The 16527-nt window shown below is 42.1% G+C and overlaps 2 protein-coding genes across 3 annotated transcripts; both read left to right on the top strand.

The window, feature by feature from the left end:
• Window positions 1-5982: 5982 nt before the first annotated feature.
• On the top strand, window positions 5983-16219 carry LOC120064646 (protein DEK-like). Of its 2 annotated transcripts, XM_039015271.1 has the most exons (5): window positions 5983-6439; window positions 15212-15263; window positions 15448-15617; window positions 15786-15854; window positions 16107-16219. In XM_039015271.1, exons 1-5 carry the CDS (start codon window positions 6323-6325, stop codon window positions 16119-16121), a joined length of 423 nt encoding a protein of 140 aa, XP_038871199.1. In that variant the 5' UTR covers window positions 5983-6322; the 3' UTR covers window positions 16122-16219. The 2 variants fall into 2 exon arrangements, 1 of the variants encoding a protein (XP_038871199.1); XR_005478622.1 differs by lacking the exon at window positions 15212-15263 and having other exon boundaries at window positions 5985-6439.
• On the top strand, window positions 13357-14842 carry LOC120064645. Its single transcript, XM_039015269.1, has 3 exons — window positions 13357-13903; window positions 14128-14330; window positions 14595-14842. The coding sequence occupies exons 1-3, from the start codon at window positions 13396-13398 to the stop codon at window positions 14763-14765; spliced, it is 882 nt and encodes a 293-aa protein (XP_038871197.1). The 5' UTR covers window positions 13357-13395; the 3' UTR covers window positions 14766-14842.
• Window positions 16220-16527: the final 308 nt, after the last annotated feature.

Raw genomic sequence — 16527 nt, forward strand, 5'->3', positions numbered from 1 at the left:
GCATGAGTAAAATCACTGGGGAATCCAAGCCAGGGAAAAAAACGATATTAAAACCTTGTTGTGATAATTGCATCGTTTGCTCTATAACCTGTTAGTTCATATGCCTTGCAACGGTGATATATAGGCCTAAAGCCGAGACAATAAGAAGACAGTGGCAGAATAAATTAAACCACACATTTGTTTCATTACAAAACCGGAGAGCAAGATCTGTCTGGTGAAGTCCACAAAACATATTGCATGAGCTGGACAGGAGGGGGAGACAAAGCGAAGGCTGGTGTGACAGTAACAAACAGTTAGTTACATGACCTATAGCATGGTCAAGCAAGGTAATGTTTCCGACATTTTCGGACTACTAAACAACTATTGATTTAGAACCAAAGAGAGATACCGCAAGTCATAAAGAAAACATGCGCTGCCTCCACTATTCCAGCACCATTTCAACTTCAACATTTCAACATCATATACAGTGCCTTGCAAAAGTATTCATCCCCCTTGGTGTTTTTCCCATTTGTTTGCATTACAACCTGTAATTTAAATAGATTTTTATTTGGATTTCATGTAATGGACATACACAAAATAGTCCAAATTGGTGACGTGAAATGAAAAAAACAAGTTCTTTAAAAAATTGGGAAAAATACAAATCTGAAAAGTGGTGCGTGCATATGTATTCACCCACTTTGCTTTGAAGCCCCTAAATAAGATCTGGTGCAACCAATTACCTTCAGAAGTCACATCATTAGTTAAATAAAGTCCACCTGTGTGCAATCTAAGTGTCACATGATCTGTCACATGATCTGTTCTGAAAGGCCCCAGAGTCTGCAACACCACTAAGCAAGGGGCACCAGCAAGCAAGCGGAACCATGAAGACCAAGGAGCTCTCCAAACAGGTCAGGGACAAAGTTGTGGAGAAGTACAGATCACTGTTGGTTTATAAAAAAATATCAGAAACTTTGAACATCCCACCCAAAATCCATTATTAAAACATTGAAAGAATATGGCACCACAACAAACCTCACAGACCAGGCGTTGGCAGCCAACAGTAATAATGCCTCCCCACAGACTCAACTTAATCTCATCACCATTATCCCCCATCACAGTGCAGATGTATACATTTCTCAACACTCGCTGACTGACGCAATAGTGACAAATTAAAAAGCCATCAACTACATATTTCGGCCAGCTGTTGGTGATTCAGACTTCATTCTGTGAAAATATCTGCATTTGGGAAAACATTTGAGCCGCTCTAAAGAGAATGTAAGGATTACTCCGAGATGACATTTTTAACATTTCAAGGTAATTGATCAATTGGGCTTGTGAGTATCTGGTGGATGTCAAGGATCAAACCAAATGTACAGTGCCTTCAGAAAGTATTCACACCCCTTGACTTTTTCCACATTTTGTTGTGTTACAGCCTGAATTTAAAATGGATTAAATTAAGATTTTTTTTGTCACTGGCCTACACACAATACCTAAATGTCAAAGTGGAAATATTTATTAAAAGCTGAAATGTCTTGAGTCAAGTATTCAACCTTTGTTATGGCAAGCCTAAATAAATTCAGGAGTAAAAATTTGCATAAGTCACAAATTTAATGGACTCCCTAGTGCAATAATAGTATTTAACATGATTTTTGAAAGACTACCTGATCTCTGTACCCCACAGACACAATTATCTGTATGGTCAAGCAGTGGATTTCAAACACAGATTCAACCACAAAGACCAAGGTGGTTTTCCAATGCATCGCGAAGAAGGGCACTTATTATAGATTGGTAAAAATGTAATAAAAAAGCAGACATTGAATGCCCGTTTGAGCATGGTGAAGTTATTAATTACACTTTGGATGGTGTATCAATATTTTTTCTAGCCAGGCAAGTCGGTTAAGAACAAATTCTTATTTACAATGACAGCCTACACCGTCAAACCCGGACGACACTGGGCCAATTGTGCGCTGCCCTATGGGACTCCCAATCATGGCCGGTTGTGATATAGCCTGGGTTTGAGCCAGGGTGTCTGTAGTGACGCCTCTAGCACTGAGATGCAGTGTCTTAGACCGCTGCGCCACTCAGGAGCCCGGTTGCTACAAAACTACAGGTGTCCTTCCTAACTCAGTTGCCGGAGAGGAAGGAAACCGCTCAGGGATTTCACCATGAGGCCAATGGTGACTTTAAAACAGAGTTTAATGGATGGATGGATCAGCAACATTGTAGTTACTCCACAATACTAACCTAATTGACAGAGTGAAAAGAAGGAACCCTGTACAGAATACAAATATCCCCGAAACCTGTTTGCAACAAGTCACTAAATACTGCAAAAAATGTGACAAAGCAATTCACTTTTTGTCCTGAATACAAAGTATTATGTTTGGGGCAAATCCAATACAACACATTACGGAGTACCCCTTTACATAATTTCAAGCATATTGGTGGCTGCATCATGTTAGACTACCTGTGGTGCAGCAGGTAGTCGTGGTTAGAGCGTTGGGCCAGTAACCGAAAGGTTGCTGGATCAAATCCCAGTGCTGACAAGGTAAAAATCTGTCTTTCTGCCCCTGAACAAGGCAGTTAAACCACTGTTCCCTGGTAGGTCGTCATTGTAAGTAAGAATTTGTTCTTAACTGACCTGCCTAGTTAAATAAAGGTTCAAATTAAAATGGTTATGCTTGTAATTGTTATGGACTGAAGAGTTTTTATAGGATTAAAAATAAATGGAATGCAGCTAAGCACATGCAAAATCAGAGAGGAAAACCTGGTTCAGTCTGCTTTACACCAGACACAGGGCAATAACCTCAACACTCTAGCAAGGATCAACCACCAATTTGACAGAGCTTGAAGAATTTTTTAAAGAACAATGGGCAAATATTGCACAATCCAGGTGTGGAAACCTCTAGAGACTTACCCAGAAAGACTCACAGCTGTAATTGCTGCCAAGGGTGTGAGTACTTACGTTAATGAGATTTCTGTATTTCATTTTCAATAAATTAGCAAAAATGTCTAAACATTTTTTCACTTTGTCATTATGGGGTAATGTGTATAAATGGCTGAGGAAAAAAATAATTTTTAATACATTTTGAATTCAGTCTGTAACATAACAAAATGGGGAATAAGTCAAGGGGTATGAATATTTTCTGTAGGCACTGTATTTCGTTGTGCCAACTTGTAAATATGTGAAGTACAACTTAAAAAGGAATAGAAACAGGAAAATAACAAAATTGTCTTGTTGGCAAATAGATCAAAGTTTCCAATGGACATCCGTCCTCTTATTAAGGGTGTCTGTCATTATGAACAAGGGACTTATTCATAACTCACCCTATTCATATTATATTACTAGGTGTGTATTTCAATGCCGACCTTCAAACTCAGTGCCTCTGCTGGACATCATGGGAAAATCAAAATAAATCAGCCAAGACCTCAGAAAACAAAAATTGTAGACCTCCACAAGTCTGGTTCATCCTTTGGAGCAATTTCCAAATGCCTGAAGGTACCACGTTCATCTGTACAAACAATAGTACGCAAGTATAAACACCATGGGACCACGCAGCTGTCATACCGCTCAGGAAGGAGACACGTTCTGTCTCCTAGAGATTAACGTTCTTTCGTGTGAAAAGTGCAAAACAATCCCAGAACAACAGCAAAGGACCTTCTGAAGATGCTGGAGGAAACAGGTACAAAAGTATCTATATCCACAGTAAAACGAGTCCTATATCAACATAACCTGAAAGGCCGCTCAGCGAGGAAGAAGCAACTGCTCCAAAACCGCCATAAAAAAGCCAGACTATGGTTTGCAACTGCACATGGGGACTAAGATTGTACTTTTTGGAGAAATGTCCTCTGGTCTGATGAAACAAAAATAGAACTGTTTGGCCATAATGACCATCATTATGTTTGGAGGAAAGGGGGAGGCTTGCAAGCCAAAGAACACCATCCCAACCGTGAAGCACGGGGGTGGCAGCATCATGTTGTGGGGGTGCTTTGCTGCAGGAGGGACTGGTGCACTTCACAAAATAGATGGCATCATGAGGCAGGAAAATTATGTGGATATATTGAAGCAACATCTCAAGACATCAGTCAGGAAGTTAAAGCTTGGTCGCAAATGGGTCTTCCAAATGGACAATGACCCCAAGCATACTTCCAAAGTTGTCGCAAAATGTCTTAAGGACAACAAAGTCAAGGTATTGGAGTGGCCATCACCAATCCTTGACCTTAAAAATGTATCGCAGAACTGAAAAAGTGTGTGCGAGCAAGGAGGCCCACAAACCTGACTCAGTTACACCAGCTCTGTCAGGAGGAATGGGCCAAAATTCATCCAACTTATTGTGGAAGGCTACCCAAAACGTTTGACCCAAGTTAAACAATTTAACGGCAATGCTACCAAATACTAATTGTAAACTTCTGACCCACTGGGAATGTGATGAAAGAAATTAAAGCTCAAATAAATCATTCTCTCTACTATTATTCTGACATTTCACATTCTTAAAATAAAGTGGTGATCCTAACTGACCTAAGACAGGGAATTATTACTAGGATTAAATGTCAGGAATTGTGAAAAACTGAGTTTAAATGTATTTGGCTAAGGTGTATGTAATCTTCCTACTTCATCTGTATATGTAATGTTATTCCATAGAGCCCATTATATGAATTTGTATTTATGCAGTTCCTTGACAAGGACGGCCATTAATCAGCAATAATTAGGTGTCAGTTTGCATTGTGCCGCAGTTAAACCTTCAGATAGAAATGAATTATGTTTAACAGATATGATTGTCATGCAGAATATGGAAGTCTGCTCTATTTCAATCTGCACCGTTGTGAACATTTCACCTCAATGAATACACCCCAGGTGTGGTCCTGACCTGAACATAGATGTCAGTTTGTTTCTCTGGTAGTGATCACTCTTCAACCCCCACTGTGTACAGAACTCATGATGGCAAGTGGTGAGGGTCCTGCTGTGCCACCCGTCCCCCTCCCTCACGCCTGCTCGACAGGGACAGGAGGGTCCTGGACTCCTCTGCTAAAACAGTCATCAGCATCTTGATGATTTGCCTCAGGAATGCTGACAGGTGTTTGTGTACACATTTTACTATACTTGAGTACCAGAAGTCCTCACAAGAATAGTAAACCACCTAAAATTCAGGGAATTGACATTTTGCCAGTCCTTACTTGTAAAAAGGCTATTTTAGGGTCAGGGAAAATAGGATTTTGAATGGGAATTCATTGTTGGGGGGGGTGTAACTGTGTTTGTGTTCCCCACCTGCTGTTCTTTGCTGTGGAGTGTTATTCCTGATGGTTGGGCCGGAATACCAGCTGGCTCTCTGAGGAGGTCCAGCTCCCCATGTGACTCCCGCAGGACAGGAGCAGACCCTCTCCAGCCTCGCTACTTTTACTAACCACAACATCCCCTTGATATATACAGTTCTAAAGGAACAGTCTTTCATTGTTTTCAGTTGAGAGGGATATTTAGGGAAAACATAGAGGGGGAAAGGGTGAGAAATAGAGAGAACTACAGTACTGATGTCCTGTGTGTGTTCTCTCTACCTAAAAGTAGAGTTTTAGGTTCCGGGTGGGTGGACAGGCTATTTGAGTGTGTGAGGCACTCTCTCTTGTTGTTCCCACATAACATGGAGGAGAGGAAAAATGGTAGGAAGGAACTGTTTCACTATCTGCTCCCTTCACGTGCAAAGTTGCAGAGTCCGGGCAGGGTGTCGTAGTGAGCGGCGCTATCTAATCGCTCCCATATGAGAGGAGAGAAAGAGAGAGGCTGAACATACACCAAGAAATGGGGAAGGCTGATGTCAGCCTAACCAAAACAGCTGCCCCTCTCCCTGTAGGGGGGTAGAGGGGAGGGTCTGTGCAGCAGGCTGACAGGAGGGGGGAACAGCTAGAGAGAACATTGTAAAAAGAGATGGTGCGCGAGAGAGAGCAAGAGAAGGGTGTTTCTTTAAAGGTTGAAAGGGGAGAGAGAGGGCAGTCAGAGAGGTGTAACAGGAGATGAGAGAGAGAGAGGAAGGTTTGTGCAGGCTGGAAGGGAAGGGAGAACAGCTCGTGACAGAGGGAGAAAGGGAGAGATGGGACAGCCAGAGAGAGGAGAGAGGGACTGAGTGGAGGCTGAGGGGTCCAGTCCTGGCAGATTGGAGTGAGCAGTCGGGAAGGAAAGGGAGAAGGGTTTGGGGGGGGCTAAAATAAGAGTGCCAAAGAAGCAAAGGGAGAACCCAGATACACTGTGAAGAAAAGAGAGTGGGTCCCTTTGAAAAGAAATATAAGGAAGGAGAGCAGGTCCTTGGGATAACCGGATAACTGACATAAAAAACAAGAGAAGAGTACTACCGTATCTATGGGATGCGTTCACAGTACCCAGCGTCACAATGGAAAGAGATGCGTTCCAGAACCTGATGGATCCACAAAAGTAGTGGTCCACGGTGTCCCTGTTGAAATCCTGCAGCTGGCTGAGGTAAGTGAGGGACTTGTTGACATCTCTGCAATTCGCTAAACGTTTAACCCTTCAGTGGCTTAATTTGTAGAGCATGGCATTTGCAATGTCAGGGTTGTGCATTTGAATCACACTGGGGCAACCCATCGGAAGATGTATGGATGTATTACTGTAAGTAGCTTTGGATTAAAGCATCGGCTAAATGGAAAATTATAATATTATTACAATATTACCTCAGGAGACAATCATTTGGGGGACTTGAATGGGATATGAATAGATTGACCATGATTCTGTACTATCTAGGTAGTTATACCACTTCTCAATTTATTGTGCTGTGAGTATCTCGCCTAATGCTTTTTGGAGTTGTCTTGTGACCCATCAACATGTAAACAAAACCAATGATTCTAGCCAGGACCCCCAGTCTTAAACCATAATGTAGCAACTTCCACCTAGTCTATGGAGAATGCGCTGTCTGTGACACAACCAATAGCATTTACGGGACATGTATATGGATAGTGTCATGCAGGAGCGCAACTTTCACTGGGAACGGGGTGGGCATGTCACCCCCACATTCTGAAATTGCATTTTTGTCCCCTCCTCCATTTTTATCATTGGAATGTGATACAAAACATGGTACGGGTGCGCTTTAGGACCATGCAGACACCTCTGAGCGGTCGTGTAGGCTGTTCATCCAACTGAAAAATATAAATAAAAAAATACTAATACAAATGCCACCCCACTTCTAAAACCAAAGTGTTATGTGAGATATAACAAACACAATCACAAACGGTTCAGATTGAACTGATTGAAAGTCAGTTCCTCGAGGCTAGATGTGTGTGCAATCGTTTTTGTTCCAGCCCAGCCCTACCACACTTCATCTAACTTAACAACACCCTGATTAGTTGAATCTGAGTGGATTCTATGTGAGTGGATTCTATGTGGATAATTGTCATTTTAATCACAGTATCACATGGCATGGTGGTTACAGGAGTTTGCTAATGATTGTTCCTCACTGTCTTTTGGACTCCAGGCAATGTATGACTCCATAGCTGTTGGCAGTATTTAACCATGTCAACCTGATTTAGCATGACACAGGACTTTGTTGGATGCTTTGACCTCATTCATTGATGTTAATGTTGATAAGAAATACAGTATAATTTCCAATGGAGATATTACCTGGTGGAAATTGAATCGGTGGCTAACTTAGAGAATTCTCTCAATCACTCACACGTGCAGACAGTAGGGTGTCCTCTCTCTCTAGAAATGGCTTGTGTTTAGTCAAAGGTATTCAAGTATCCCTGGCATTCGCCGCACACCATGTCGCAAGTCCCATTTAGTTTGCTGTCAGAAGGCGAGAAGGGGTGATATACCGGTTAGTATTAAAAAGGTCAAGTGAAAAGAGAAATGAGCGAGGGATGGCAGTCGTCGGCGATTGAAGGGTGTTACTCATGCTCCCCGGGGATCAAAGTTGAAGAGGAAGTGGTGTCCGTTACGCACCTATGCGTTGCGTCTGCTATAGTTGTATTAAAAGTGGCCACATTGCGACATGGCTCCAGTGGGTCTTTTTACTAGTCGGTTCTCAAAATGTGAACTGCATGTATGTATGACTTCACACCAGGGAGGGCTTGACATGATCTAGGTCTGTCATAAATCAGGTCCTGTTGTGACCGTTGACAAGCTCAACTTTGTGCTGTTATGATAATACTTGAATCAATGAAACGTATTGTGACCATTAAACTCAAAACAGGTGCATCGACCAAAATGCAAATAGAATACCAAAATTGTGTAGCTGGTCCGCACTCAAAAAGGAGATACAAGGTTTCTTTTTAGTATTTATTTCATTCAGGCAACGTTTCGGCCTTCATCAGTGTCATTTTCCCCTCTAATCAGGGACTGATTTGGACCTGGAGCGGGCAATTAATTATCAGATAGAACAGAAAAACAGCAGTAGTCCGGACCTCATAGAGTAAGATTTGAATACCCCAGATCTACACTATATATACAAAAGAATGTGGACACCCCCTTCAAATTAGTGGATTCGGCTAATTAGTGTATAAAATTGAGCACACAGCCATGAAATCTCCATAGCCAAACATTGGCAGTAGAATGGCCTTACTGAAGACCTCAGTGACTTTCAATGTGGCACCTTCATAGGATGCCACCTTTCAACAAGGACCAGTTCGTAAGTGCTGTTATTGTGAAGTAGAAATGTCTAGGAGCAACAACGTCTCAGCCGCAAAGTGGTAGGCCACACAAGCTCACAGAACGGGACCGACGAGGGCTGAAGCGCGTAGCTCGTAAAAATAGTCTGCCCTTGGTTGCAACACTCACTACCAAGTTCCAAACTGCCTCTGGAAGCAACGTCAGCACCATAACTGTTTTTCAGGAGCTTCATGAAATGGGTTTCTATGGCCGAGCAGCTGCACACAAGCCTAAGATCACCATGCGCAATGCCAAGCGTTGGCTGGAGTGGTGTAAAGCTCACCGCCATTGGACACGCTTCACCATCTGGCAGTCCGGCGGACAAATCTGGGTTTGGCGGATGCTAGGATAACACTACCTCCCCCAATGCATAGTACCAACTGTAAAGTTTGGTGGAGGAGGAATAATGGTCTGGGGCTGGTTTTCATGGCCCCCTTAGTTCCAGTTAAGGGAAATCTTAACGCTACAGCATACAATTACATTCTCGATGATTCTGTGCTTCCAACTTTTTGGCAACAGTTTGGGGAAGGCTTTTTTCTGTTTCAGCATGACAATGCCCCCGTGCACAAAGCAAGGTCCATACAGAAATGGTTTGTCGAGATCGGTGTGGAAGAACTTTACTGGCCTGCACAGAGCCCTGACCTCAACCCCGTCAAACACCTTTGGGATGAATTGGAACGCTGATTGCGAACCAGGCCTAATCAACCAACATCAGTGCCCGACCTCACTAATGTTCTTGTGGCTGAATGGAAGTCCCCGCAGCAATGTTCCAACATCTAGTGGAAAGCCTTCCCAGAAGAGTGGAGGCTGTCATAGCAGCAAAGGGGTGACCAAGTCCATATTAATGCCCATGATTTTGGAATGAGATTTTTGACGAATGTCCACATACGTTTGGTCATGTAGCGTATATAGTATCTGGACCCCAGTGCCAGTTCCACTGCTTCCCCCCCCATTCTTCCCTCTTATCAGGGACTGATTTAGACCTTGGACACCAGGTGGGTACAATTAATTATCAGGTAGAAGAGCAACAAAAGCAACCGTACTCTGGACCTCCAGGGTACGACTTGAATATCCCTGATCTAGAGAAAAAACAGTGGCATGGGTAAACAGCGATCCATTTGTCTTTATATGTTGTATAATATTCATGTTTATGATGGGCAATGTTGTCTACACGTTACATTACTCCAACCCACAGATACTGCAATGTCACCAATGCACATTGCTCTCTTGTATGCCATTGCCAATGTTTGAGTTGTTCATGTCAATGTGTGAGCCAAAATAGGGTCCTTGTTGACTAGGTGCATTCCTCAATGGAGAGCGATGTTTTGTCTTACACACACTTTCCCATTCCTATTCGGAGAGTTTCATGGCTATTTTTGAGGTGACACTCCTGCTCATGGAAAGTGGGGATATAAATACCCAGACATCGTAGGAGCATAACTCCGGTTTCCCATCTGCCCTGTCCCTTCCTGGGAAAGGGAAATAGTTTGCTAACATGACATTTGTGTTAGCCGCGAACACAAGTGTCTGTTTCAGGTCTAAACGTCCGCAAAAAATAATCAAGTGTCCAGGCAGACTTTGACTATATTTTAGGAATAGCGTCGTCATTTTCAGTTTGAATATTGTCGCTAAAAATCCACAGTAATCCTTAAAAAATTGTACATTTTGGAATGTTCATTCAACTGAAATTGTTACTCTGGCAACATGTTCGCTGCAAACAGAAGCCTTGTTGACGAGTTACAGTTCCCCCACACACACAAAATCTACCAGAAGGTATTAATGAAACCCACTATGTATGAATTAATGGCACTGTTCGCTCCTCGCCCATCTCAATATTAGAAGCTGAGTGCTTTGGGCCTGGAATGGTTGGAAATGCCCGGGGAATGAGCTAGCCTTTGGCTTGAGTATGACAAAAGGGGTTGGGTGCTCAAATCCAGCAATTTCACAATAGTCATGCAAATCTACCGCCCAGGACAACTGGGTGAATGTGTTTGTTCATAGACCCTGTAGTCCCTTCCCAACTGAGTTGGTCTTTTTTGTAATTCTGAGGATATTCAATCTTTCTCTCAGACTTTGGGTGCTCTATTCCCGCTCATTGAGCTAGCAGAACTAGGCACAATGTTTGTAGTTACCTTTAGGTCCTTTGAGACGGAATGGATAGTTGAAAGAAGAAGAGTTCCTATATTGTTTGGTACATGAATTTCCACTGGAAGAAGCAGAAGTTAGGAAACTGATTTGTCACACTTCACCTTTCTCACCACTTGGTGATGCTATTGTCTAATGCTTTTCTCACTGTTGACTGGAAAGGGACTACCTGAGGCTTTGGAGCTGGAATGGTTGGAGATGCTTTGTGAAAAAGTGAGCTAGATTCTGGAAAGACTACCTTATTATACTGTATTTCATTAACTATTTGTGAGGGTTAGAGGAGATCTCTGCTTGTGAGCTCTTGATAAAGATGGTCTAAAATCCTCAAGACTTATATCTCCCTCACTAACTTTAAGCATCAGCTGTCAGAGCAGCTTGCCGATCACTGCACCTGTACACAGCCCATCTGTAAATAGCCCACCCAACTACCTCATCCCCATATTGTTATTTATTTTTGCTCTTTTGCACCCCAGTATCTCTACTTGCACATCATCATCTGCACATCTATCACTCCAGTGTTAATGCTAAATTGTCATTATTTTGCCACTGTTGCCTATTTCTTGCCTTACCTCCCTAATCTTACTACATTTGCACACACTGTATATAGATTTTTATATTGTGTTATTGACTGTACGTTTGTTTATCCCATGTGTAACTGTATTGTTTTTGTCGCACTGCTTTGCTTTATCTTGGCCAGGTCGCAGTTGTAAATGAGAACTTGTTCTCAACTGGCCTACCTGGTTAAATAAAGGTGAAATAAATAAATAAAAAAGTGTAAAAAAAGGGGGGGGTATGATAGTACTGAATTGTGCTTAAGTTTGTATCATCATGTGAGTTTATTGTCAATGGTGATCTGGCGCCATCACTACTTTAATGTTTCAATAGTTTGTTTTGTTTTGAAGTATGCTTGCATAACACAGCCCTTCTAGGACAGCCATTCCACTTCCTATTAATCCCATTCAAATTAATACAATTTGCAGTACGTCTTGCAGTGACAGCAGGGTATGAGTAGAATAAATTGAGGTTAGTTGAGATATACCTTATAAAAAGTAATTTTATATAAGTCAATGGACATTGGAATTACATTACAACCCATTAGTCATATAGGCTGTTTTAGTGATCATATTATCATTACTTTTATTTACTTAAGCAGAACTTTGCAACAACAAAAAAACATTTGAAGGTGGCAGTGATTGACAAACAAAACAGTCGGTTGCTTTAGCTCGCTCGGGGCACCAGTTGGACGACGTTTCACAATGAGAAAATTCCATTGGTCATAAAGTAATATTCCTCTCACCCGGCGAGCTGAAATGAAATCACCAAATCGACGCATATGCGTAGTGGCTAGCAATGTTAACAGTGTCTGGTAAACACTTACGTTCGCTAGCTTGCTAACGTTATCTAACGTGACCTGGCTGGCATGCATTTTGGTAATATAACTGTTAGCTAGCTAACGTTAGCTAGAGAGATACGATGCCGTGCTTATCATGTCTTTGTCATGATATTTGATAAATTAACCAGTGATTTATTATTTTAGCTGGTAGGGCCTAACTATGACATTTATTAAGAGATTTAGAAAAGTATATAGCTAGCTACAAGTAACTAACGTTAGCCAACTTTGAGATGCGAATGGGACTAACCATGACTTGATAATTTGTATTTATATTGTTTGCATGTCCTTGCAGAGACCACATGGTATATTCAATTACAAACCAAAATAAAAGTTTGTAGTAATGAAAACACGGAGAAGGCTATAGGGGCATGCAAAAAGGGCATGTTAATCAGTAATGGCATCTGTAATGTTTAAAGTACCAAGGTCCACCACAGGTGACAGACAAAGTGGAAAGGTTCCCCCTAACCAAGGCCAGAGTGGCATATGGCACTGCCATTAGGAGGTAGAAGAAACTCAGGAGATAACGTCACACCATTAGGCCAAACATAGTGGTTGTTTTTTAGACGGAGGCAAAACCCAGAGCATGCAGAAGGTAGACGACGTCCTTAATAGATGCAGAGCCAACCAGGCTACAAAACCTGATATGACTGAATACTTTGAGCTCATGGAGAAGACGCTGGAGCAACATGGGTTGAAGGATAAACCTTCTCAGATGTACAACTGTGATGAGACAGGGTTCCAGATGGATGCATCTAAAAGAAAGGTCCTTGCACCAAAGGGCTCAAAGAAGAATTGCATCCAGGCACTTGGTACACGTGACCGTGTGTCAGTACTGGCTTGCTTTAATGCGGCTGGTGAAGATGTCCCCCCTTTCATAATTTTTGGAAAGAGATTCCCAGGAGGACCTTACACCAAGGAAGGTCCAGCTAATGCTCTCTATGGCACATCACCATCAGGATACATTGACAATGAACTCTTCAGGGGGTGGTTTGTGAATAATTTCATCAAGTATGCTGTGAAAACACGTCCCCTGCTGCTGGTGTTTGATGGACACAAAAGTCACCTGGATCCGGAGGTGATTGAGGCAGCAAGAAAAGAAAACGTTGTGCTCCTTCCTCCAAACAGCTCTCACATTCTGCAGCCCCTGGATTTGACCTACTTCTCTGCTTTGAAGACTGGGTTTTTCAAGGTGGCTGGAGACCTTTGCCACTTCAAAAACTCCGTAGTCATTTCCAAGATGGACTTTCCCATGGTTCTCCGTCAGCCGTACCAGCAATGCGAAGAGCGGAAGATTGTAGTCAGCGGGTTCAGAAAAGCTGGGATCTTCCCCTTCAATCCCAGTGCCATAGATTGGAGTAAAATAGTTCCCTTGACATCCAAAAAGCAACAGCCCCAAAAGACTGCGACTCCCTCCAGCCCCACTCCATCAGCGCCACCACCAGCAGTAACTCCCAGCAAGTACATGTCCCACCCCCTGGTAGCAGCAGGACTGAATAATCCAGAATTGGCTGAGGTCTTCACAGAGATAGATAATCAAAAGAAGACGAGACCAAAGAAGATGAAGACCTCACTGAAAGCTAGGGTTATTACTGAGGAAGAGTATGAGAGGGAGATGAAACTGGAGTCGGCAAGGAAAAGAGACAGCAAGACACCGTCTCCTCGTCGCACAACCCCCCGATGCCGCAGAGAACCCCCAACCAGCCCTGCTACTTCTCCCTCAGAGGGTGAAACTGCATCTCCCGCAGGTAATTATCAGACATTTTAGTTCACAACGCCTGACAGAAATACGTTAATGATCTAGAGTGGCTCATTAATGTTTTGGCTAATTATCATGAAATATATGTAGGCATGTGAATCATGATTAAAAATCCCACCGACGCCATCAATGTACACGCCCACCATACTTAATTTCTCTACTGTCAAATTAAGCAGAAGTGCCCATCGCTCTGCTATGTTTCTTGTCCAACAGTCAAACAAACAAGTAAATCCAGTAGAACTCAGAGCAGGTCACATCAGAGTACTGAGGAGGGGAGAGACCGAGAACTGGAAGCTGAACAACAAAATAGCAGCGGTTCTCAAACCAAGAGGGCTGGGTTGAGGCACAAGAGATTAGACTATGTTGGTAACTCCAACGATGAGGATGGTTATGGTATCAACCAAGCCTCAGCCAAGGTAAGAGGAAATGTGATCATCTTTCACCTGACTGTGATTTGGAATGGGGGTTCTTCAGATCTTGGAGTCTTTCAATACTTTGAAGTTATTGGTTGAGCATAGCTTTGAACAAACAGGGCTATATTGAATCTGCTATAATGTACCCGAATCTACGCATTTAAGCTATACTGTAAATATTCCCATAGATATTCACCTCATCCTAATGTTTACATGCAGTAAAGTGCAGAACTTCACTGGAATACTAACACACGTTGTTCCCTGCAGACTATTTTTCCCCTGAAGAGAGTATTGCCAAACACACATACAAAGATTGAGGCAGTACACAGAAATATGTGGCAACCATGTTCAGATGAGGAGGATGTTTCTGAGATCTCTGATCTTACCTCAACAGATTTTGAGGACAACGAATATGAACAGCAGGCGAGTTTAAATTAATTTGGATGATATAGGCTAAATTAGAGACAAAAATCCATATCGCGATGAATTGCCTGAACTGATGCGATGATGGTAAATAGAACGATAAGTTTAACATTAATGTGCACCACAGTTTTTATTCTCTTTTAAACTACTACTAGTTTAATGGTTGTAGCCATCAGTTGTCCCATTAACAATCACCCATGTTAGCAAACTGATTTCATTGCAAACTTCACATTTCTCTAGTGTAGAATACTCATTGTAATAAATGATATCATCAAAATGCCTGTGAAAAGTGATCGTACGGTCGGTGTCGATAATTTTTGGTTTATCGTCCCAGGTCTAGGCTTAATGGCTGTGCATAGCAGGTTGTCATTAGTCTCTAGATCGATTTGAGATTATTGTAATGTCATGTGAATGATGGTTTCTTAGTGCCAGATATTAAATTGGCACCTGTTGGATTACAGATTGAAGCAATGAGGAAAGCAAAGATAAGGCGTTTGATGCAAAGGAAAACAGGTGAGTTTTTAGTCAAGACATTGCAATTTAGGATGTGTAGGTCCGGAACAAACAGCAATGTTAAAACTGCAAGGTAGCCTAATAAATGCTTTCACAGGGTGCTGTATGTGTTTTTACAGCACTGACACAACTCTTTTAAAAAAACTTGTGTGTTTTTCATTGTTTCTCTCACTTTTGGTTTAAGTGCTGCTTTCAGAATCAGATGATGACATCACAGATGACAGTTCGGATGACGAACCCTTGGTTAAGATGATGACCAGGAAGCCATCAAATGAGGAGCTGAAAACAACAGTGAAGAAACTGGTGGCCCATGTCGACCTGGAGAAAGTCACAATGAAGGACATTTTCAAGAAGGTTAGTCATTGTAATCTTTTAGTTCATACACTGAACGCTCACACATTTCCTCATGGATTCATTTAACAGTGCATCTTAACAACCTGATAGATTAACTTTTTTTTTTTAAACAATATATAGTCATTGTCGTTACTTACGGTTTGCTTATTCTCTTACGATGGGTTTCAGGTTTTTAAAATGTACCCTCGTCATGACCTGTCAAACAAGAAGTCCTACATCAAGGAGACAGTGAAAAAGGTGATTTCCTTTGTACCATGTTGGACTTCCCATTGCCATAAAAATAAAATGTTGCCAAAAAGATAGCATATTTACAGTAACACGTCTTGAATAAATCTGCACAGCTGGAGTTTAAAATATAAGGTATGATGAGTTCTGTGATTTATTGTTATTCTAGCTTTGAATGGTTGTATTTATCGATTTATCGTTCATGGTTGAATATGGTTTCCAACTCTGTTACACTATTATTGTGTTTTGCCTTTTGTTTTTCAGTTGTTGTCGCAGTGAAGTCTGGAGTTCTTTGCTAATCGCCACCTTCCATGGGGCGGCAGGTAGCCTAGTGGTTAGCATTGGGCCAGTAACCAAAAAGGTTTCTGGATCGAATCTCGAGCTGACAAGGAAAAAAATTTTGTTCTGCCCCTGAGCAAGGCAGTTTAACCCACTGTTCCCCGGGCGCCGAAGACGTGGATGTTGATTAAGGCAGCCCCCCGCACCTCTCTGATTCAGAGGGTTTGGGTTAAATGTGGAAGACACATTTCAGTTGAAGGCATTCAGTTGTACAACTGACTAGGTATCCCCCTTTCCCCCTCCCCAATGGCTGACTTACATGATCAACTGATGTTGCTTTTCTGTTTTCCAACCTGTTCACTACACTGAGTGTATAAAACATTAGGAACGGGAAACTGTCGAGTGT

Source organism: Salvelinus namaycush, chromosome 20 (assembly GCF_016432855.1).
Source record: "Salvelinus namaycush isolate Seneca chromosome 20, SaNama_1.0, whole genome shotgun sequence".
Classification (NCBI taxonomy): domain Eukaryota; kingdom Metazoa; phylum Chordata; class Actinopteri; order Salmoniformes; family Salmonidae; genus Salvelinus; species Salvelinus namaycush.

What these genes read in the sequence shown, in the direction of transcription:
- LOC120064646 (XM_039015271.1), top strand. Translation starts at nt 6,323, where the DNA reads ATGGGATGCGTTCACAGTACCCAGCGTCACAATGGAAAGAGATGCGTT. An exon ending in AAATCCTGCAGCTGGCTGAG is followed by an intron (nt 6,440 to 15,211) that starts GTAAGTGAGGGA and finishes GTTGGATTACAG; the next exon opens with ATTGAAGCAATGAGGAAAGC. An exon ending in TTTGATGCAAAGGAAAACAG is followed by an intron (nt 15,264 to 15,447) that starts GTGAGTTTTTAG and finishes TTTTGGTTTAAG; the next exon opens with TGCTGCTTTCAGAATCAGAT.
- LOC120064645 (XM_039015269.1), top strand. Translation starts at nt 13,396, where the DNA reads ATGGACTTTCCCATGGTTCTCCGTCAGCCGTACCAGCAATGCGAAGAG. An exon ending in TGAAACTGCATCTCCCGCAG is followed by an intron (nt 13,904 to 14,127) that starts GTAATTATCAGA and finishes CTTGTCCAACAG; the next exon opens with TCAAACAAACAAGTAAATCC. An exon ending in TCAACCAAGCCTCAGCCAAG is followed by an intron (nt 14,331 to 14,594) that starts GTAAGAGGAAAT and finishes TGTTCCCTGCAG; the next exon opens with ACTATTTTTCCCCTGAAGAG.